The 24568-nt window shown below is 36.9% G+C and overlaps 1 protein-coding gene across 6 annotated transcripts in view; it reads right to left on the bottom strand.

The window, feature by feature from the left end:
* synrg (synergin, gamma) overlaps positions 1–24568 on the bottom strand; it is a 75964-nt gene that overhangs the window by 26410 nt on the left and 24986 nt on the right. For all 6 annotated transcript variants that reach the window (XM_073817787.1, XM_073817788.1, XM_073817789.1 and 3 more), the window contains 7 exons: positions 23511–23629; positions 23181–23243; positions 20373–21335; positions 7627–8160; positions 2420–2583; positions 2180–2233; positions 399–495 (listed from right to left, as the gene is read on the bottom strand). In XM_073817787.1, the coding sequence (XP_073673888.1) occupies positions 399–495; positions 2180–2233; positions 2420–2583; positions 7627–8160; positions 20373–21335; positions 23181–23243; positions 23511–23629 (1994 nt within the window). The remainder of the gene's footprint in view (positions 1–398; positions 496–2179; positions 2234–2419; positions 2584–7626; positions 8161–20372; positions 21336–23180; positions 23244–23510; positions 23630–24568) is intronic.

Below are 24568 nucleotides of genomic sequence, written 5' to 3'. Positions count from 1 at the left end.
TTCCACTGAACCCATTAAAGCGGCCCAGAATAGCTGCTCCACTCCGTAACACTAGCCTCCCCCGGTCAGACCCAGAATGCCCTGCTCGCTCTCCAGTCACAATCGCAAGAGCCGGATCAAAGAGCTTTAACAGTTTGTTTCTACGTAACAACAGCACCCCATGCTCCCCTCCCACCGGCACAAGCACGTAAAGCTCATTAAAGCCGCCCTGTGTGAAAGAGTGGGTACAGAAATAGGAAGCAGATAACCAGAACACCTGGCCTGTCTGTTTGACTGAAGACTGCAGGGCGCACGAGGAGCAGGTATGAATGTGGATGAAGAGATTGTGGCTGATCTTTGGTCTGCTATGATGGGTAAAGCTGGTCTTTGACCAGTAAATAAAGTGTAAGAGTAGTCACCTAGCAGGTACTCCATCCCTTGTGCTGATTGGATGACCTCCGTGCACACCGTGGAGCTGCTGATGCCATTAAGGGTGTTATTGGCAGTGGTGATGACCTGGAAGAGGAAGAAATGACACAGAAATTATGTTTCTTGAGGAAAACATTTCAGGAATGTTCTCCATACAGTGGACTGTTATGGTGCTTGTGAGCTTGATCTTCCAAAATGGAGTTTAAATGCAGCTTCAAATGGCTCTGAACGATCCCAGCCGAGGAAGAAGGGTCCTATCTAGCGAAACGATTGGTTATTTTCTAAAAAAAAAAAAAAATTTTTTACAATTTATATACTTTTTAACCTCAAAAGTTTGTCTTGTCTAGCTCTGCGATGCACATGTGTATTCCGGTTTAGCACAGTTAGGGTAGGTTCAAAAACTCCCATCTCATTTTCTCCTCCAACTTAAAAATCGTCCTACATCACTGCAGAAGTACTGACTAGGGTTGTGCAATTAATCAAAATTCTGTTTTGATTTCGACTTCGGCTTCAAACTATCATGAAAAAACAGTAATCGCCCCATTCCGCCCCCTTTCACTCCTCCATAAAAGCCTAATTTCACATGCAAATCAGCAAACTCATGTAACGCGACTTTCATAAAATGGGACGTGCTTGATTTATTGTTTCTTAGATGTTGTGATTTTAAAAGCGATAAAGAGAACTTGCGCTGTTCTGTGTATGTGCTCAGAGACGGAGCAGAACACGGACATGTAAAGTTATCTTTTAGCTCAAGGTGCGCACCTAAACGGTCAAATACACTCAAAAAAAATTCAAAATGAGGCTCTTGGTGATTATTCATGTAAACCCTTGTCAGTTATGTCTTAAATGATCATAAACCTTTGAGAATGAAAATACGTGTGTAACAGTATGTTGGATCCGTGTGGCTCTTAAAGCAGCAACAAATAATATTCCTTCTGCTGTCTCTGTGCTTAATATTAATAAAATGTAAAAATACAAAAAGAAAAATCACTCACTGCTCTTGAATGAAGGACTTTTGTAGTTTAAATAAGAAACAAAGCATGTTTAATTCTTACAGTGAAGACGCGGTTTTATTTTACATTCTAATAATTGCATTTCATCTCTGTAGTAGGCTGTTAGACTACTTTAAACTTGTATAAATGTATTCAGTATTTTTTTTAAAAAGCACTTTTTTGTATCTTTTTTCTGTTGTATTGCTATCTTTAAATTAGTCACTAATAAAAAGTTTTGGACCCAGTCATAATCGTGTTAAATAATCGTGATTACACGATTGACCAAAAATAATCGTGATTATGATTTTTGCCATAATTGAGCAGCTCTAGTACTGACCCAGTGTTTACAAAGTGAACACTAAAAAAAAAAAAAAGGGTAAAACAGCCATGTCAGACAGTTTAGAAGTATTGAACCGGAGTAGACAGAGTATGCATGCACATCGCAGAGCTAGACAAGACGAGCATTTGAGGTTAAAAAGTACATAAATTGTAATTTCTTTTAGAAAATAAGCGAACGTTTCGCTAGATAAGACCCTTCATCCTCAGCTGGGATCGTTTAGCGTCGATTCAAACTGCATTTTGGACGTTCAAACTCATGGGCACCAAAGAAGATCACTATATGGAGAACATTCCTGAAATGTTTTCTCTCAAGAAACTATTTCTTTACGACTGAAGAAAGAAAGACTTGAACATCTTGGCTGACAAGGGGGTGAGTACATTATCTGTACATTTTTGTTCTTGAAATGAACTTCTCTTGTGTGTATGGAGGTATACGTTACCTGCAGAGCGCTCTCCAAACACCTCTGCCATTCGTACGCGTATCGCTCACTCTCCTGCCAGAGTTTGGACGAGAGACAGTGGGAGAAAAAGAGCAAAAGATGAAAAAGAGCAAAAGATGAAACAGAATGAGAGCTTTGTTCACTGAGAAACCTCAGGCTGTATTCAACAAGGAGAACCTGTCTGTGTGCTCAAAGAGAACGTATGTACCAGAGAGAACAGAGAGAGAGCGAGTGACTGACCTCCACCTCTCCTGTGAGGTCCTTGTACTTGTCGCGGATGATCGGCAGCGCGGGTTTTTCATTTAGGGTGTTGGATCGGTCTCTGAAGGGCTGCTCAGGGGCAGGAGAGGGGATGGACCGTACAATTTCTTTCTCTCCCAGACTGTGGCTACGCTTATGGGAACCTGTGCACAAATAAATGGGTCAATGATAAATGGGAGTGTCCGTGATAAAGAAAATGAAACACCTAGGTTTTTTTTTTTTTAAGATTTATTTCTGGCATTTTATGCCTTTATGTGGATAGGACAGTAGCTAGACAGGAAGCGAAGTCGGAGAGGAGCTGGGACTCAAACTTGGGACGCCCGAAGCACAACAGCGCTACATGTCGGCATGCTGCTCATAAGGCATCAGCGTCGACTGAAAAATCTAGTTTAAAATGTAAAAAATGCAAAAAGTTCTTAGATGCATGCTCTTCATATATATGTCAGATTTCTAAGGATATAAAACTTATATAACTTATATAACTTATAAAAAAAAATTATATTTTATATGCATATTTTCAAAAAAGTGTAAAATTGAATGACTGTGAAACATCATGTCGTGTAACATTTTCCTTACACTGTGACTTTTTCCATGCAAATGCAAGTTTATATTTCACAATTCTGACTTTTCCTTGCAATTACAATTTTATATTTCACAATTCTGACTTTTTCCGTGCAAATGCGAGTTTATATTTCACAATTCTGACTTTTTTTTCTGACAAATATTACATAAAAAAAATATAATAGATATATAATAAATGAAAGAAACAGTAGACTAACCAAAATAAGTTGGAAGTACTAACATTTTTAAAACATAAAAAAATACCTTTTTTTAAATATAAAAACAAAAGCACAGCAAAATTACTAAAATGTAAAAATTGAAATGAAAACTGAGTATATAAAAATAAGCGCTAATTCTGAATATTAAGAAATACTATAATAGTATATAAATAATAATAAAACAACAAAAGTGACATTTTTAAAATTGCGATACAAACTCTAAATTACGAGAAAAAAATCTGAATTGCAAAATATAAACTCGCAATTGCGAAAAAAAGTCAGAAATGCGAGATACAAACTCACAATTGTGAGAAACGTCAGAATTGCGAAATATAAACTCATAACTGCAAGAAAAAGTCAGAAATGTGAGATACAAACTCGCAATTGCAAGAAAAAAGTCAGAATTGCGAGATGCAAACTTGTAATGGCGAGAAAAAAGTCCGAATTTTGTAATATAAACTTGCATTTGCGAATAAAACTCAGAATTGCAGAATTTGCAATAACATTTTTTTATTTAGTGGTGGAAACAGACTTTCATATGTACCAGACTGACACATCTTAACAAAAAATAATAGGAATTTTAATTCAGTAACTAAAAACATGCTCTTCACAGAAGAGGTTTATTCAAGTTACTGTACGTACGAACTGTATTTTAAATACATCTGCATATCTCGAAATTGAAAGGACAAAAATTTCTCATTACACTCTAAAACCATATGGTGATGTGAGAAAGAGGATGACACACTCTCTTTATTTATTGTATGAGTTTAATTGTTGATCCTGCAGTATAATTAAAACTTTCCGAAGCACTCAAACTGTCGCCGCTAATCCACGTGGGGCCACAACACAAACCGCAAACACCTAATTTGCAACGAATGATAATTATGTGCAAAAGAGCAGCATAGTAATACAGGCATGCATTATTCATCAGGCATCACACAGTCAAACTGGCACAAACACACGGCATGCACACATAAGCGAGGAGACGGACAGCGGCACGACAAACTCATGAGACGCAGCGACAGGTAATCACACCCCTGCTGGGAAGCACATCAGTCTCTGCATGGTTTCAGGCGCTAATCCATTCCTCCACAAAACCCGCTCCTCAGATTAACCGTCTGATAGGAGGAGTAAACCCTCTTTTGTTTGAACAAATGAAATTTAGCGGATGTGGGTGGGGATCAATAAGAGGCAAATAAGCTTTTAAGTTAATGAGTAAGTGCTAATGCATTATGGGGGAGCGAGGATGAAAAAGCAAAGGGGGAAAGTGATGAGGGATTTGGGTGGCCGTGTTTATCTATTGACATTGTCGTGTGCTTTAAACGCCACTCTGCCATCTGTTGACTTTCAGAGAGAATGCAGTTGTGGACATGCAATGGATCCAAAACACTCATTCCATAACAGTCATGTGGATTACACGCAATCATACACAGACTGCACACACAAATTTGTATGTTTTAGCGAATAAGACCCCATTGTCTTAAAGGGATAGTTCACCCAAAAATGAAAATTTCCTCATGATTTACTCACCCTCAAGCCATCCTAGGTGTATATGACTTTCTTCTTTCAGACGAATAAAATCAGAGTTATATTTAAAAATGTCCTGCCTCTTCCAAGCTTTATAATGGCAGTAAATGGCTGTTGAGATTTTGAAGTCCAATAAAGTGCATCCATCCATCATAAAAAGTACTCCACATGGCTCCGGGAGGTTAATAACGGCCTTCTAAAATTCATTTTTAAGCACTACTTTTGTCATTTTCAAGGACTTTTTAAATAAATAAATAAATAATAAAGTTAAAATAAAGTTTTTTCTTTCGTTTTTTTGTTAACCTGGCAAAAAAAGACATCCTTACTATAGTTTTACCCATGGTAACCATAAATTAAATATGGTTTTCCTAGACTAATTATAGTTTAACCATAGTAAAACTCTGGTTTGCGATCCACGTTCTGAAATCCTGATCTGAATAATGATTCACGAACCATCATTTCAGATCAGGACTCGGAGTGCGGATTGCGAATCATTCAATTCGCAAGATTCGCGATATGCACTTCTAAGTCCCGATTTAAATGAAATGATTCACTTTATGCAAAGTCCAATTAAAGTCAAATGATTCACAAACCCACTCTGAAGTCCTGATCTAAATCAAATGATTCGCGATACACAATTTAAAGTCCCGATCTGAATCAAATGATTAGTAATACATGCTTTGAAGACCTGATATGAATCAAACGATTCACAATCTGCAAAGTCTGATAAGTCAAATGATTCACGAAACCACTCCGAAGTCCCGATCTAAATCAAATGATTTGCAATACACGATTTAAAGTCCCGATCTGATTTAAATGATTTGTGATACGTGCTCTGAATACCTGATCTGAATCAAATGATTCACCATATGCCAAGTCCAATCTAAGTCAAATTATTTACGAAACCACTCCGAAGTCCCTATCTAAATCAAATAATTTGCGATATATCCTCTGAAGACCCGATCTGCAAAGTCTAATAAGTCAAATGATTCATGAAACCACTCCGAAGGACTGATTTAAATCAAATGATTCGCTATACACGCTCTGAAGACCCGATCTGAATCAAATGATTCCTGCAAAGTACGACCTAAGTCAAATTGATTTGTGAACCCACTCCGAAGTCCCGATCTGAATCAAATGATTCACGATATGTGCTCTGAAGTCCCGATCTGAATCAAATGATTCACGATATGTGCTCTGAAGTCCCGATCTGAATCAAATGATTCACGATATGTGCTCTGAAGTCCCGATCTGAATCAAATGATTCACGATATGTGCTCTGAAGACCCGATCTGAATCAGATGATTCACAACATGCAAAGTCTGATCTAAGTCAAATGATTCATGAAACCACTCCGAAGTCCCGATCTAAATCAAATGATGCACCACACGCGCTCCAAAGTCCCAATCTTAATCAAATGACTCACTATTTAAAGCAGAGGTCTCAAACTCAATTCCTGGAGGGCCGCAGCTCTGCAGAGTTTAGCTCCAACCAACTCCAACTCACACCTGCTTGGAAGTTTCTAGTAATCCTGAAGACCTTGATTAGCTGGAACAGGTGTGTTTGATTAGGGTTGGAGCTAAACTGTGCAGAGCTGTGGCCCTCCAGGAATTGAGTTTGAGACCAGTGATTTAAAGGGATGGTTCGGAGTAGATTTGGCTTCATTGCTATGCACTCCGAAGCCCATGTAAATACCCCATACAAAGTTATTTTACCTTAGTCAAACATTGAGGGAGATATCAGAGAGTTTTTCGAATGGCTTGCTACTGCCGTACATGGTACATGTGATGTATCTCGTAAATTGCACCACTAAACGTGCACGTAATCTTACCAAACTTCTACAGTAGTGTAAATTGGGTATGTACTCACAAAACGCTGCATCAGAAAAAGTCCACCATGAGTGTTTTAAAAACAACTTTTACCCGATCCCTACTAGTCTCAAAAACTACAAATGGCGACACGTCAACGTCACTTCCCTGGTTTGGGAAAAGCACGTAAAAGTCCACCTACTACGTTGACATGCACACAGACATAGTAGGTGGACTTTTACGTGCTTTTCCCAAACCAGGGAAGTGACGTTGACGTGTCGCCATTACATGTACCATGTACGGCAGTAGCAAGCCATTCGAAAAACTCTGATATCTCCCTCAATGTTCCTCAACGATCTGAATCAAATGAGTCACAATATGCGAAGTCCGATCTAAGTCAAATAATTCACAAACCCACTCCGAAGTCCTGATCTAAATCAAATGATTTGTAACATGCACTCTGAAGACCCGATCTGAATCAAATCAGTCAAAATACGCGAACTCCGACCTAAGTCAAATGATTTACGAAACCACTCCGAAGTCCCGATCTAAATCAAATGATTCGAGATAAGCGTTCTGAAGACCTGATCTGAACCAAATTATTCACAACATGCAAAGTCTGATCTAAGTCAAATGATTCACAAAACCACTCAAAGTCCCAATCTGAATCAAATGATTTGCAATACAGATTTGAAGTCTAGATCAGAATCAAATGACTTGGGTCCATTTGACTTAGGTCAGTGTTACAGCCCCCAGCTGAATCAAATGACTTTTCAAGTACCTCTTCAGGAATATTGCTATCTTAAAATTTCAAAACATCTAATTCAAGTACTTCAAGCACCTTGTACAAACCCTGTTTATTGGCCTTTAAAATCACTGCCTTTATAAAGCTCGGAAGAGCAAGGACATTTTTTTTATATAACTCTGACTGTATTTGTCTGAAAGAAGAAAGTCTTATACACCTAGGATGGCTTGAGGGTGAGTAAATTTCATTTTTGGGTGAACTAGCCCTTTATAATTTGAGCATAACATATAGTTGTCATGTAATCATAAATATTTCAATGACACTTACCCTGCACAGACAAGTCAAAGGTAGCGAGTTCGTTCTTGATCATCTCTTCACTGGATTTCACTTTGGCCTGAGTGCTGGCTTTCAAGAAGTCTGACTTGCCAAATTTAGGCTTGTCACCTTGGAAGGCTCCAAACTCATCCGTCAGTTCACCCTGGCTGCCCTCTGCTTCTGTGGTTCCAAGAGGGGAGTCCGATTTCTCCGAAACCGTGCTGGCAAAGTCGCCAAAGTCGTCGTCGTTGTCTTGACCGGCCTGCTCAACGGAGCCAAAGTCAGCAAAGGCTTCGAACCGGCTTTCGGTGGTGGGGCCACCATCTTCGATTGGAAAGGTGGTCACCTTCGCAACCGTGGTATGGGTGATGTTCTCCGAGCTCCCGAAAGACGTCTCTTTCCTCTGGACGACAGCTGAAGATGGCAGTCCTCCCTGGAGTTTCTTACCTTGACCAGACGAGAGATCTTCCTTGTCGGACCAGTCGTAGCTGCCAAGACTGCTGACGGTGGATGTGCCGAAGGGGTCAAATTTCAAATCATCAGACTCTGTAATGACAACATGGGACATCCCATTCAAAAAAAACATTTTTTTTTTTAAATATATGCACCTTGAAGAATCTGCAAAATGTTAATTATTTTACCAAAATAAGAGGGATCAGATGCATGTTATTTTTTACGATCAAAGTCCCACAAATTCTTTGGTTTTGTGTATTTGAACCCTTTCTAACAATGACTAGATGATTTTAATATCCATCTTTTCACACTGAGGAAAACTGAGGGGCTTATATGCAACTTTTACTGAAGTTTTATATGCCCATTGATGCTTCAGAAGGAAAAATTATGCATTAAGAGCCGGGGGTGAAAACTTTTGAACAAAATGAAGAAGTGTACATTTTTCTTATTTTGACTAAATATCCTTTTTTTCCCCATTTAGTACTGCCATTCAGAAGCTACAGAAGATACTTACATGTTTCCCAGAAGACAAAATAAGTTAAATTTACCCTGATCTTTAAATTCAAAAAGTTTTCACCCCCTGGCCTCTAATGCAGGGTTTCCTCTTTAACATGTATATCTATAAAATAGAAGAGCTTACAATCTGTACAACACTGTAAAAGTCATTGAGATTACAGTTGTATCTAAACTCGTTTATACTATTTTACCCAGTTTACTCCTTTATGCATTAGGTTAAAAATATCAATATATAAAAATCAACAATAACACAAGATTGTGCTTTTTTGCGTACACTTAGAAACGGTTTAGAAACCATAGACATGACCGGGTCATTTTTTTCAATTAGTCTATTTTTCTATTGCTAATGGTACGGTTCAGGATGACTCAATCTATCACTGCGTCTCAAGTGCTCCTTGTTCATGATGAATTATTCCTGATAACTTTATATGATGAAGCCCTGGTTCATTAACTAGACTCTTCTGGCGCAAAGCCACTCTAATGATCCCTGAGTCCTTATCTACATCCAGAAGTCATTCTGAGTCTGGGAGGCAACGCTCAACTGCTTATTGACTAGACTTGGATGAGCGACATCTACATGTGTGGATTGATGAATGCTTTACAGATTTGTTACTAGAAGTATAACCTCATTTTGAAGGTCATTCTGCATCTTTCATTTCTCTAAAATGAATCACTGTTTGACTGAAAATCACAACTGGGCTGTGACTCACCAGGAGATACAATTTTCTGCTTTTCAGTGTAGAGTGTTGACGTGCAATCATTCACACTCTCGTACAATCAACCATAGTGACAGACTGATAAAAAAAAATGCAACCATGCATTGTGATGTGCTCTTTAAAGCTACTGGGTGAGCTTAGTTCAAATACATATATGGAACATTTTTTTGTCAAGACCAATTCTGTAGAGTAGCCTATATATATATATATATATATATATTCTTATATTATTTATAAATGAAGAACTGGCTTCATTTGGAGGCCATGTTTATAATTAAAAGGTGACATATCATGAAAATCTGACTTTAATATACTTTAAATCTGAGTTTAAGTGCTATAATCGGGACCCGGGTGTATTCAGTAACTTTGTTTTAGTAAGCCTTTTTCTGCAAGCTTGTGAAAAAAAACGGGCCGCTGAGATTTTACTCCCCCCATAAGGGAAAAAAAGGGATTTTATCATAATATTACCGCCCTTTAATCTGCATGTTTGCACCCATGGCGAGCAAAGCTTGCTAACTGTTCTTTCTTTGGATGCACAGACGAGCACAGAACACTAGAGTCCCAGCCTCAGATGAGACAAGACAGCAGTGGATTTATTGATAAATTGATTTATTTACTGTATATTACGCTGCTACCACACGGATCTAATATGTAATTTCTTTCCCAGCTGTGCACCTTCACAAACGTAACCGACTGTTATGTCACACTTATGTGTGTTTTTAACATAAACTTGTGTATTTGACAGTTTAAGCGCAATATGACTTGAAAGAGAACTTATTTTAGTACTCACATGCTGTGTGACAGCCGCTTTCTGGGTGTGCTTCAGATGTGTGTGCTCAGAAAACCCCATATCAGAAGTTTAAACTAATATGGCTTTAAAACACATGATTTCACCGGGATAGACATACTAATCAAAACCAAACAGATGTTTTTTAGCAGAGAATTTGAGGTGCGAGCTGTATTCTAGAAAAGGGGCGGGGAGCAGCAGCTCATTTGCATTTAAAAAGCCATGCACGAAAACAGCGCGTTTCTGCTTCCACTCAAAATAGGCATTTTCAAAATGATATATTTAATGATCTGTGAGGTATTTTGAGCTGAAACTTCACAGACACATTCTGGGGACACCTGAGACTTATATTTCATATTGTTAAAAGGGGCATAATAGGTCTCCTTTAAAAATAAATATGATTAATTCACATATGCATGAAAACACCTACTTCCCTCAGTTGAGCGGGGCACGACTGTTCACACAATCTATCAATTTGTGAAATTGACAAGGACCCGGTGCAGTGTGATAATTCTGATGACTAAATCTGCTTTGGGTGGCAAGATTGAAGGATGGAGAGAGAAATCAAGACGGCACGCATGTCTGCTGTACCATTATTCATATTTATTACGACAACATTGGCAGAGAGAGAAAGAGAGAGAGGTCACAAAATTCCATGAAAGATCTTGTTACAATAGTCTTGCCAAACTAACAATTAAAAAGGTTTTTTTTTTTTTTTGCATTTTAAGAATACAAGGGCATGCAAAGTCAGAAAAAGCAGAAGTGAGAAGAAAACAAAAACAGGACAGAAAATCCCAAATCCAGACGCAGAACCCAGCATTGAGAAGGCACATTCACAGATTAAGATTAGATTAGTTGTCATTGGTCAAAGACACACTGTAGTCGGACTATAAAAGGAAAAAGCAATGAGAAATAAGGGAAAGTGATACAGAACATTTAAGCAAAGATCAAGGTGATGCTAATATTGGTTTTATGCAGCTTATCAAAACCCTTTGAGAACCTAGAGAGACTTGTTCAGAGATTTTATATAATATATTAGCATCAAAACTTTGAAATCGAAACATTTAAATTTAATTTACAATTTAAAACATCAATTAATGTGTTTCATTTGGCTCTACCACTACTGAACACTGTGACCAATCATGTCCAGATGAATAGAAATGTATAAATTAAATGTTAAAAATTAAATCATTTTAAATTGTATTCATTTAAAAAAAAATAAAAAAAAATAAGTAAACATGCAGTTTTCCCCTTTATTACATTCTATCAATCAAAATTTATCATTTCGATCTCAATATTAAGGTAAATGATTGACAGTGATTTTTATCATAATTGTACAGCCTAGATCAATCCATAACTTTAGGTTGACCAGGGTTTGAAATGCTCTGGTAGGTGCTCAAAGGGTTAAAAGAAACCAGAGAAATCAATCCTAGAGCATTTATTGGTTTGAGTGACAGGTAAAGAACGACAAAAAGAGACAGTACCCTTTTTCTCTCGCCATCCTGTACATCTCGGTTGGAGCAATTTTTGACCCACATAAGTCAAAAAGGTAACAATTTTATATCACGGCAAGCAGTATTCTCTTCATAAATACGAATAAATGCTTTCTGGCACAAATGCGTCAACACAATCAGCAGTACTAATCAAGTCTATCTATATTCAAAATAAATAAGAGTTTATTTTCCTGTAATAAAAATACACTATTAAATTTGCATGTATACATTTCCATTCTTGATAAAAACAACCTATTTTGTAAGTATGCCAGAAACATGGACTAATCCTACTAATTGTTTACTGCGTGTAAATACTTGTCAATTTCACAAATTGAAGGCTGGCACGTACTGGAGCATAGAAAAGCAACGTTAGAAAGAGTTCCTCCTTCAGTGTGGTCTACAAGAGAAGACGTACAGCAACAAACCTGAAATAAAGTCACCTTCTCGTGGAAGGACCACAAGAAGTGGCTCTGGCCTGGAAAAAAGATACTCTAGGGTGGTTAGCTACACATCCAGGGGCGTACTGCAAGTGTTAGGAAACCCAACACTCTCGACCTGCTACAGTATTTATGCTTGGGCTCTAGAGGTGTCCAGTAACTCAACTAGAAGCATTTATATGTGATGTAACTAGAACAGTGTTTGACAAGGTTGAGGAAATGTTAGTAATCACTGAAGTTACTAAGAAAAGAATGCAAAAGGATTCCTACAGATCTCAGTCAGATTGGATGCTGCGTTTGGCATGTTGTCTATGGAAATGAGACTGCGAGGAATGGAAGTACAGTTCGTTCAATATGTTGTATTCTTATATTTGGATCCCATGAAAGCCTATTTCCACCACTGAATAAAAAAACATGGTAATTGTGACTTTTAATCTCACAATTCTTACTTTACAAACTCACAGTTCTGAGAAAAAAAAAGTAAAAATTGCAAGATAACTCAATTTATATCGGTGTTTATATCTGTGAATTGCGAGGGAAAATTTCAGAATTGTGAGATATAAACTTAATTGCAAGAAAAAATTAACAATTGAATTGCAGGATATTTTTGGATTTGCGAGAAACTCAGAATTGCGAGATATAAACTCAGAATTGCAAGAAAAAAATTCCAAACTGCAAGATATAAATTCAGATTGCGAGATATATATTTGGAATTGTGATGAAGTCAGAATTGCAAGAACTCAGAATTGCAAGATATAAACTCGGAATTGTGAGATATAAATCAGAATTGAGAGATATAAACTCAGAATTGTGATAGAATTGCGAGATATAAACTCAGAATTGCAAGATATAAACTGAATTATGAGACAAACTCAGAATTGCGGGATTTAAGGTCGGAATTGCAAGATACAAACTTGAAATTATGGGACATAAACTCGGAATTGCGAGACATAAGCTTGGAATTGCAAGATATAAACTTAGAATTGTGAGATATAAACTCGGAATTATGGGACATAAACTCGGAATTGCAAAATATAAACTCGGAATTGCAAAATATAAACTTGGAATTGCAAGATATAAACTCGGAATTGTGAGATATAAATTCGGAATTGTGGCATATAAACTTGGAATTGTGAAATATAAAGTCAGAATTGCAAGATATAAACTCGGAATTGTGAGACAAACTCAGAATCGTGAGATATAAGTTCGGAATTCCGAGATATAAACTCGGAATTGCAAGATATTAATTTGGAATTGCAAGATATAATCTCGAAATTGTGGCATATAATCTCAGAATTGCAGGATATTAACTCAAAATTGCAAGATATAAACTCAGAATCGTGAGATATAAACTCAGAATTGCAAGATATAAACTCGGAATTGTGAGACAAACTTGGAATTGTGAAATATGAGTTTGGAATTGCATGATATAAACTCGAAATTGCAAGAAATAAACTCAGAATTGTGAGACAAACTTGGAATTGCGAGATATAAACTCAGAATTGCAGGATATTAAGTCAAAATTGCAAGATATAAACTTGAAATTGCAAGCTATAAACTCGGAATTGTGAGATATAAACTCAGAATTGCAAGATATAAACTCTGAATTGTGAGACAAACTTGGAATTGTGAAATATGAGTTTGGAATTGCATGATATAAACTCGAAATTGCAAGATATAAACTCAGAATTGTGAGACAAACTTGGAATTGCGAGATATAAACTCATAATTGCAGGATATTAAGTCAAAATTGCAAGATATAAACTCGAAATTGCAAGCTATAAACTCGGAATTGTGAGATATAAACTCGGAATTATGGGACATAAACTCGGAATTGCAAAATATAAACTCGGAATTGCAAAATATAAACTTTGAATTGCAAGATATAAACTCGGAATTGCGAGATATAAACTCAGAATTGCAAGACAAACTCGGAATTGTGAGACAAACTTAGAATTGCGAGATATGAGCTCGGAATTGCGAGATATGAGCTCGGAATTGCAGGACATAAACTCGAAATTGTGAGATATAAACTCGGAATTGAGAGATATAAACTCGGAATTGTGATAAATTTTGAATTGCGAGATATAAACTCGGAATTGCAAAATATAAACTCGGAATTGCAAAATATAAACTCGGAATTGCAAGATATAAACTCGGAATTGTGAGATATAAATTCGGAATTGCGGCATATAAACTCGGAATTGTGAAATATAAAGTCAGAATTGCAAGAAGTAAACTCGGAATTGTGAGACAAACTCAGAATCGTGTTATATAAGCTCGGAATTCCAAGATATAAACTCGGAATTGCAAGATATTAACTTGGAATTGCAAGATATAATCTCGAAATTGTGGCATATAATCTCGGAATTGCGAGATATAATCTCAGAACTGTGCCTTAAACACTTGGAATTGCGAGATATAAACTCGCAATTGTGAAACAAACTTGAAATTGCGAAATAAACTCGGAATTTCGAGATATAAACTCAGAATTGCAGGATATTAAGTCAAAATTGCAAGATATAAACTCAGAATTGTGAGATATAAACTCAGAATTGCAAGATATAAACTCGGAATTGTGAGACAAACTTGGAATTGTGAGATATGAGTTCGGAATTGCAGGATATAAACTCGAAATTGCAAGATATAAACTCGGAATTGCAAGATATAAACTCGGAATTGTGAGACAAACTTGGAATTGCGAGATAAACTCGGAATTGCAGCATATAAACTAGGAATTGCGAGATATAATCTCGGAATTGTGGCTTAAAAACTTGGAATTGCGAGATATAAACTCGGAATTGCGAGATATAAACTCAGAATTGCAAGATATAAATTTAGAATTGCAAGATATATACTTAGAATTGCGAGATATAAACTCGGAATTGCAGGATATAAACTCGAAATTGTGAGACATAAACTCGGAATTGCGAGACATAAGCTTGGAATTGCAAGATATAAATTTAGAATTGTGAGACATAAAATCGGAATTATGGGACATAAACTCGGAATTGCAAAATATAAACTCGGAATTGCAAAATATAAACTTGGAATTGCAAGATATAAACTCGGAATTGTGAGACAAACTCAGAATCGTGAGATATAAGTTCGGAATTCCGAGATATAAACTCGGAATTGCAAGATATTAACTTGGAATTGCAAGATATAATCTCGAAATTGTGGCATATAATCTCGGAATTGCAAAATATAATCTTGGAATTGTGGCTTAATAACTTGGAATTGCGAGATATAAACTCGGAATTGCGAGATATAAACTCAGAATTGCAGGATATTAACTCAAAATTGCAAGATATAAACTCAGAATCGTGAGATATAAACTCAGAATTGCAAGATATAAACTCGGAATTGTGAGACAAACTTGGAATTGTGAAATATGAGTTTGGTATTGCATGATATAAACTCGAAATTCCAAGATATAAACTCAGAATTGTGAGACAAACTTGGAATTGCGAGATATAAACTCAGAATTGCAGGATATTAAGTCAAAATTGCAAGATATAAACTCGAAATTGCTAGCTATAAACTCGGAATTGTGAGATATAAACTCGGAATTATGGGACATAAACTCGGAATTGCAAAATATAAACTCGGAATTGCAAAATATAAACTTGGAATTGCAAGATATAAACTCGGAATTGCGAGATATAAACTCAGAATTGCAAGACATAAACTCGGAATTGTGAGACAAACTTAGAATTGCGAGATATGAGCTCGGAATTGCAGGATATAAACTCAAAATTGAGAGATATAAACTCGGAATTGTGATAAATTTTGAATTGCGAGATATAAACTCGGAATTGCAAAATATAAACTTGGAATTGCAAGATATAAACTCGGAATTGTGAGATATAAATTCGGAATTGCGGCATATAAACTCGGAATTGTGAAATATAAAGTCAGAATTGCAAGAAGTAAACTCGGAATTGTGAGACAAACTCAGAATCGTGTTATATAAGCTCGGAATTCCAAGATATAAACTCGGAATTGCAAGATATTAACTCGGAATTGCAAGATATAATCTCGAAATTGTGGCATATAATCTCGGAATTGCGAGATATAATCTCAGAACTGTGCCTTAAACACTTGGAATTGCGAGATATAAACTCGCAATTGTGAAACAAACTTGAAATTGCGAGATAAACTCGGAATTTCGAGATATAAACTCAGAATTGCAGGATATTAAGTCAAAATTGCAAGATATAAACTCAGAATTGTGAGATATAAACTCAGAATTGCAAGATATAAACTCGGAATTGTGAGACAAACTTGGAATTGTGAGATATGAGTTCGGAATTGCAGGATATAAACTCGAAATTGCAAGATATAAACTCGGAATTGCAAGATATAAACTCGGAATTGTGAGACAAACTTGGAATTGCGAGATAAACTCGGAATTGCAGCATATAAACTAGGAATTGCGAGATATAATCTCGGAATTGTGGCTTAAAAACTTGGAATTGCGAGATATAAACTCGGAATTGCGAGATATAAACTCAGAATTGCAAGATATAAATTTAGAATTGCAAGATATATACTTAGAATTGCGAGATATAAACTCGGAATTGCAAGATATAAACTCGGAATTGTGAGATAAACTCAGAATTGCGAGATTTAAACTCAGAATTGCGTAAAGTCAAAATTACGAGATATAAACTCGCAATTGAAAGAAATAAACTCGAAATTGTGAGATATACAAGATGGCTTACATAGTATGGAAAAAAATACTATAGAAACCAATGGCTACCAGCAACTATTTGGTTTCCTTTTTGGGTGAACTTTTCCTTTGAGTGAGCAGTAGATGACAGTAAATATCATTTAAATTAGACAATTAAAATATCTAATAATGCTTGATTCTAAAAGGTAAAAGAAAAAAAAAGAAAATAATACCAGACGATAACTGACATACTGTTGTATCTACAAATAGACATAACCTAAGAAATGTAGAGACACAACATATTGTTCAAACTACTTCCATCCCACAAAAACCCTCTCACTTCATTCACAACAAACTAAATATGGCATCTACTCCGGCTAAAGTCTATATTTCATTAAATTTCCAACTTGACATGACAAGTTTGACAAAAATGCATTAAGTCAAACTTGTCCTGTCAAGACCTAAATCTAATAAAACAGTTTTTACTAGTCAAAATCTGTAATTACTACTGAGAAACTCATGCCAATTCTGACAATACATGGCGGTAGCAAAAATCAGTGGTGTATATCATTTTCAGGTCTGGTTGTTGGCTCTAGTGAGACCACACAAGTGTATGGGAACTCTTCCTACTGTGCTTCTTCAACGCCTACCAGTCTGTGCAAACGAGGGCTGATATGATGCCTGAAGCTGACTGAATGAAATACTGTGACTGTGTTCTCACCCTGATACATGATGAAGATGAATGATAAAGTGAACACAAGCACACACACTTATGGGATGCTTTTCATGCAAAACAGATAACATGAGAAGCAGAGAACGAGTGTAAATAAATGGTGACTGACGTTAGGAAAAGACAGGTCCATCAAGAGCTACTGGGTTCACTGAGGCATCTAAGGAGAAGATCTCCATAACTTGGCGCCTCAATGTGCTCTCCGATTTCTCAGCGTGGACTGGTATCTGATGCCCATAGTATGCAGCTCAAGTACAGGGCAGCCAGTTCATGCAGATGTGATATGACTCGACTTAAATAAGGTAGTGCTTTGTATTTTTTGCAATGTATGCACTGAGGCACGGCATCGAGGATTCTCCATGCACATGCAACACGAATAACCATCACATGAACGGATGAACGGTTGCATGCAAAACAAGTGTGTCCAGGACGATATTCACTACAACACCTGTTGGTTACATCGAGAGAGGCCGTTATATGACTTTATAGGAAGGTGGAATTGTAAATCAGATCAAGGACAGAAATGTCAAGATCATTTATCATGCTTGGACAAATCTAGTTGCCTGCACTGGACAAACAGCCAAGACTTCAGCGCCATTAGCATATTAATCTGGCTCTTTATATATTCCATCTGTAATTATGATGAGCGCAAAATGGCTTAAAGTCAAAAATCTGAACGAATGTAAAGTCAGATGCGTCGTTATGTCAGAATTTAAATGAATAATGCCATCTTGAGCAAAATATTTTGCCTTTTCTATAATCACCTAATCACAGATTTGAATCTGAACATTATCAAGTCAAATGTGATCATTATAAAGTTTGGCTGTGAGTCAAATCAGTTTAATTGTCTGTTGTGTGAAATAATGAAATCAGATTTTGTACAAACCTGATTCAAAAAAGCATAATATGAAATCTAGGACCCTATGAAATCTGTTTAATTTTTTTTCCAAATTCGTTTTTTTTCCAATTTATTAATGGTTAAATGCAAAGATATTAATCAAAAAGCATGTCTAATTAAATTAATTAATGAAATGTACACAATCTAACAGCAATTTATTAAGTTTTACAAAATTACATTTTTGAGGCCCTATGAAATACTTTTTTTTTTCTTTTTTTTTTCATCCAAGTAAAATCTGTTTAATTGTATGTTGTGTGAAATAATGAAATCAGATATTGTAAAAACCAGATTTACAAAACATTATATGAAATCTAGGGCCCTATGAAATCAGTTTTATTTTTGCAAAATGTCATTTTTTTCCGTTTAAATTTTCCTAGATTTCTGTTTTTTCCATTTAACATCTAGACTGTTTTAAGGGTTAAATGAACAGATATTAATAAAAAAAAATCCTGTCTAATTAATTTAAATCATGCAATGTATACAAACAGAAATTAATTAAACGTTCAACAAAATACAATTTTTAAGGCCAAATTCTGTTTTATTTATACCAAATTCTGTTTTTCATTAATTTCGATCAAAAACCAAACTTTTTTTGACAGATTGATGTGAAGAACTTTACGTTTCTGTTTATATATGATGTAATAATAGTTTTTCTTTCAAGAAACAGTAAAATGCTAATGAAGTGACTCTCAGAGCAGTTCTATAGATTGTTTATGTGTTCATGTACTCATATTTCGAGGCGGCAGAGGTTTAAACACAGTGAGGTTTAAACACAGTGAGCGTCACACACGCTTTTAATATGTGTAGTAAACGGAAACGCACATAGTTTTGATTTATGCATCCAAAATTTTGCTACTTGCGTTTTATGCAGTGAATTGCATTTTTATCACGCAAATCATAGGACCCTAGAAATCGTGTTACAATCACACTTACAGAAATTAAATTCAGTCTAAATGGCTAGATTGGATGGATTTTAATTGCTTTTTAGGAACTCAGGTCCACAGCTGTGTCCAAATCATTTTCAATTTTTTTTATTAATTTCTACTTTGTTTATCTGCATTTTTTTTTTAAATATTTAGTTTCACTTTTATACTGTATTTATGTCCCCACATAACAAATGACAGTATGTGGCTATGTAGTAAAAAGTATGATTTTGGACACAGCATACGATATGCATGAACGCATAAGACATACAAACGTATTCAAACTCATGTTTAGGCATTATCATAATAGTTAATTTGAGTTCTGTATGTCCCAAAGTAAAGAATGAACATGAGAAGCCAAATTCGTAACAAAAACGTACAGTCCAAATTTCTTCTCTTTCCACCTTAGTGTTCCAGCTACTCTCACTTTCTTGGCACTTCACAGACTGAACAAATGGATCTGATTTTATCAGTTGCAAAATGTCAGTCAGTCCTGAAAATCTGAGGAATTAATCAAGTGCAGCGTGAACAGCTTTTGTGCATTCCACCATTAAGATGTGCTGCTTTGGTTTGCGTTTCAGAAACACTGACATAACATTCAAAAGCGAGGGAAACAAGAAAACCAATGACGTTGATGACAACATGAACAGATGGACGACAGGAGAGAAAACCAAGTCACGAGCTATTCGAATTAAATACTGCATATAAATGTGCTTTCGTAACTGCCTGATCACCTGGTAACACTAGGAGTTAATAATACCAGTTATTGTGCTGTTAGCGATAATACTAATCCCATGAGATTCAAATTCACAAGCACACTGGTAAAAATGATAATACATAAGCTAAATAAATAAATAAATAAACATTAACAACAATAAATACTGTAGGTTTACAATTGTGCATGACTCAACCGGAAATGTATATAACTTGAATGGGAATGACTGCATATGATATGACGTGTAGCAAGTTTCTGATATGTAACTATAACTCAGCCACACTGAACACACATACAGTGGTCCAACCGGGCATCTGATAGGGCGGTTGTTCAGCCTTTGAGAGGCCTGAGCATGTGTGAAAGAGAGAAAAAGAGTGGGCCAGACTTCACCAGAGCAAGCGTACTAATTCCTCACCTGCAGCTGGGGGTTGATGGGATGACAAACCAGGGAGATCTAGGGAGCTATCAGACATCACATGCTTCAGGTCTCCTCCCATGTCTGACAACTTCATGTCTAGCTGTACTGAGAGTGCATCCTCCGAGTCCTCCTTACCCACGCTGCTGCCCCCAATGGACGGGAGGTCCAGGGACTTCACAGAGGCAGAGTCCTCTTTGGCCTGCTTGAAGGCGGCCACTTTGTCCACCAGGCTCTTGTCGGACGCGCCCAGCGCCGTACAGAATTTGGAGGACTGGAAATCTGCAAAGTCGTCATTGTCGCTCTTGAGCGACGAGAAGGAGCCTCCACCGCTTTCTTTGTTATCGTCGTAGGCCAGGCCACCTTCTAGAGAAAGCTGCTTGAAGACGTCGTACTTATCAGTGCTGATTTGCTGCCTCTGCTTGGACGTCTCCGCCTGGCCTTCATTTCCACCGTCTCCAGAGCTGGTCTCGCTTCTCTGATCTCTCGAGCTCCCAAACGCCATGAAGTCAGCAAAGTCGTCCTGAACCTTTGTCCCAGTTGCTCTTCCAACCGTAGTGGTGGTGGGAGCTACTTCGGAGGACGTTGAGGAGCCAAAAAGAGCAAAGTCTCCAAAGTCATCACCCCCCACGCTGGGAGGTTTCGCGACTGAGGGCAATACCAGGGATGGAGGCGCTGAAGGGAACAGATTGAGTTTGGAGTCAGCAGTGGAAGTGGCAGCGGGAGCGGGAGGAGCCATTGTTGTGAAGAGGTCCAGGTCTGCCATATTGAGAGGATTTCTAGGTTGAGCCAGGGAGGTTGGCTGAGAATGGGACAGAGATTGAGAAGAAGTGAAAGGAGGAGGAAAAGTTGGCTGGAACTTGGCCTGGTCTGGTGGGTCTAGTGGAGAGACGGTGTCGGCTGTTTTAAAGTCTGTGAAGCCGTCGTCGGCACTGACAGACTTGAAATCAGCAAATCCCTCCCCTGCGGAAAAACGAGAAGAAAACAATTGAAGGGCATGGCGAACTGCATTTCACACCAAAACAACAAAGGACAAAGAGCTGGCACAGCACAATGCAGAGTTTGCCTACAAGTTGCCCAGAGCTCCATTTCATGGGCCTAAAAAGGGAAAAACGGATTAGCGATGCTTTAACGTGAGCTGCGTCTGACTGCTGAATTGAAATACAAAGATGGCACAATGCAACTCAAGACTTTAACTAGGAAGACAGAAATTAACTTGACAAAGAATATAGCAAATTTACCAGAATATTTCAGTCTCAGCACACAATCAATTCTCATTTCACTTGTAGTGAAGTGACAAGTGGTGGACCAATTAATCAGGCAATATTTGGCCATTCTTAGACTGGCTCACACCAATGAAGTTAGTTTTGTCTTGTGTTACTTACAAAATCTGGTGGTATGATGATATATAGTGTGTTAATATGAAGTATCCATCAACAGTAGGGCTGTTACTATTAATGGAGTAATCAGACGCTTAATCGAGTAATTGACTGATTATTCCGACAATCAGAATTTTATTTTGAGGTAATAAAAATAGACCTAAGCAAACAATAGCCTTTACTTAAAATAAATTACTTAAAATACATATACAATGGAACTGAAGCAAAAATATGAACAATAGAATTGTTTTTACACTTTACCGTGCAATTTAATCCTTGTTTAATATTGACTAAACAACATTTAATTCAAATGTCCACTTAATCTTTAATATTTGGCAATTTCTTTACGACAAAAATGCTACAGCCACGGCCATTTCAGGAATATGTGGACATCAAACCGTGTAAATATGCATGACCGTGCAGCCCTAGTAAATTTATCAGTGCAGCGTAGGACTGCTTGACACATTCGACTGACCAATTTTTTGGTCATATGGCCAACCTCTTCGACAGCTTGCTAATGGATGATGTAGATTTGCTATTACTATTATTCATTATTCGTTACATGCTACTAATATTACATTCGAAAGACCTTTGTTCATCATTAGAACACGAATTAAGATATTTCGATCAAATCTGAGAGCTTTCTGACCCTGCATAGACAGAAACGCAACTGACATGTTCAAGGACCAGAAGTGTATTGAAGAGAATAGAATAAATTGTTGAACAAAGTCATTATTTTTGTTTTCTTTGCGCACAAAAAGTATCCTCGTAGCTTCATAACATTACGGTTGAACAACTGATGTCACATAGACTAGTTTAACAATGTCCTTACTACCTTTCTGCGTCTTGAACATGTCAGTTGCAGCTCTTGGATTTCATCAAAAATATCTTAATTCGTGTTCTGAATAAAGGTCTTACGGGTTTGCAATGACATGAGAGTAAGTAATTAATGACAGAATTTCCATTTTTGGGTGAACTATTGCTTTAAAAAAGTATTAAATATTGTGAAAATTGATAATGTGATTTTACATTTCATAAATAGCAGCAATTCATCATCCATTAGCCACTATGCCCTTTCAATACAGGCTAATAAAGACCCATTTTGATCGACCACTAGAAGTGAATGACACACAGATGACAAACTTTTTTCTATTTCAGCTGCAGGCTATATAAGGAATCAAAGGTAGAGAGAGAACAGAACAGAACAGAACTATGGGAGATCACTGCAACCATTGACTTACTGGCTCTCTCAGAGCTGTCCCCACTGGATTCTGCTCTAGTGAGACAGGGACACGCACACATGCCTACATCAGTGTATGCAGCCCTTCATCAAACTAAACACTATAGGCTGGCGAAATCATATTAAATTTAATCTTTTAAAAGCAGATACTTGATGTGTTCATGCTGCATCAGACATGCATCTGCTTACCAACTGGTTTTCTGTCCGAAGGCTTCTCAAGCTCTCGGAAAACACTGTATTTGTCCCCTGAATCTGAAACAAAACACAGTAAACAATGCCTGTGTGTAGAAGCAGTAAAGTGTGCAGACTATAATAATGATAGCAGGAGCTGCAGGAAGGTGATAAATAGCAGGATAAATTTATGCAAAACACATCTGCGGGCCACACAGTCTTATCTCAAATGCGTTTAGACAAGAGAATCTGTCTTTAAAGTTAAACCGATATGACAGCAGTCTTCTGAGAGATCTGCCTTCCTCAACGGGCTAATGAGGTGTATAGAGCTGAGTGTGTGTGTTTTACCTGAGACAGGGGGTGTGGGTTCTGCAGGCTGCTCTACTGACAACTGTTTAAACACTGCGTATTTATCAGAGGAGGAGGAGGATGAAGACCCTGACACTGGAGTCAGCATGGCAGGAACACTGTATAAAGCAGACAAAACATACACCAGTCAGTCCAAACAGATCAAAGTGCTTTACAAGCTACAAAGAGTTTGCAAAGAGTTTACAAGCCAAAACATCATATTTAGTTTTGAGATGCTTTTTTTTGTCATTTGATGCTCCTAAATGTAGACTAAACACACACAGCCTGAGGCACAATCCTAATTTGCATACTATCCCTGCTATAAAGTGTGCAAAATTAGCATTCAGTGCATCCCACATTAAAACTATGGAGCCCATTTCTGCCACTGAATAAAAAATAAGAAAAGGTTATTTCTCGTGATATAAACTGCCAATTGTTTATAAGGGTTAAGTTATAAGGTCAGAATTGTGACTTTTTTCAAGTTTGTATTGAGATATTTTCTTGCAAATGCAAGTTTGTATCTCGCAATTCTGACTTTTTTCTTGCAATTGCGAGTTTATATTTTAGTTTTATTATCTCACATTTCTAGAAAAAAGTCAGAATTGCGAGATAAAAACTCAAAATTGTGAGAAAAATTCTGAATTGCAATATAAACAGACCATTCTGACTTCTGTTCTTAGAATTGCGTGATATAAACTCCCAATTGCGAGTTGTCAAGTCAGAATTGCAACTTTTTTCTTGCAAATGCGAGTTTGTATCTCACAATTCTGACTTTTTTCCTTGCAATTGCAAGCTTATATCTCACAATTCTGACTTTTTTTCTGACAATTCTGACTTTTTTCAAAGAATTGTGAGATATAAACTCGCAATTGTGAGTTATAAAGTCAGTTATATTTTTTTTTTTGCAAATGCGAGTTTGTATCTTGCAATTCTGACTTTCTCGCAATTCTGACTTTTTTATTAGAATTGTGAGATACAAACTCGCATTTGCAAGAAAAAAGTTGCAATTCTGACTTGACAACTCGCAATAGGGAGTTCATATCACGCAATTCTAAGAA

Source organism: Garra rufa, chromosome 14 (assembly GCF_049309525.1).
Source record: "Garra rufa chromosome 14, GarRuf1.0, whole genome shotgun sequence".
Lineage (NCBI taxonomy): Eukaryota > Metazoa > Chordata > Actinopteri > Cypriniformes > Cyprinidae > Garra > Garra rufa.
This window is presented reverse-complemented; position numbering and strand designations above follow the sequence as displayed.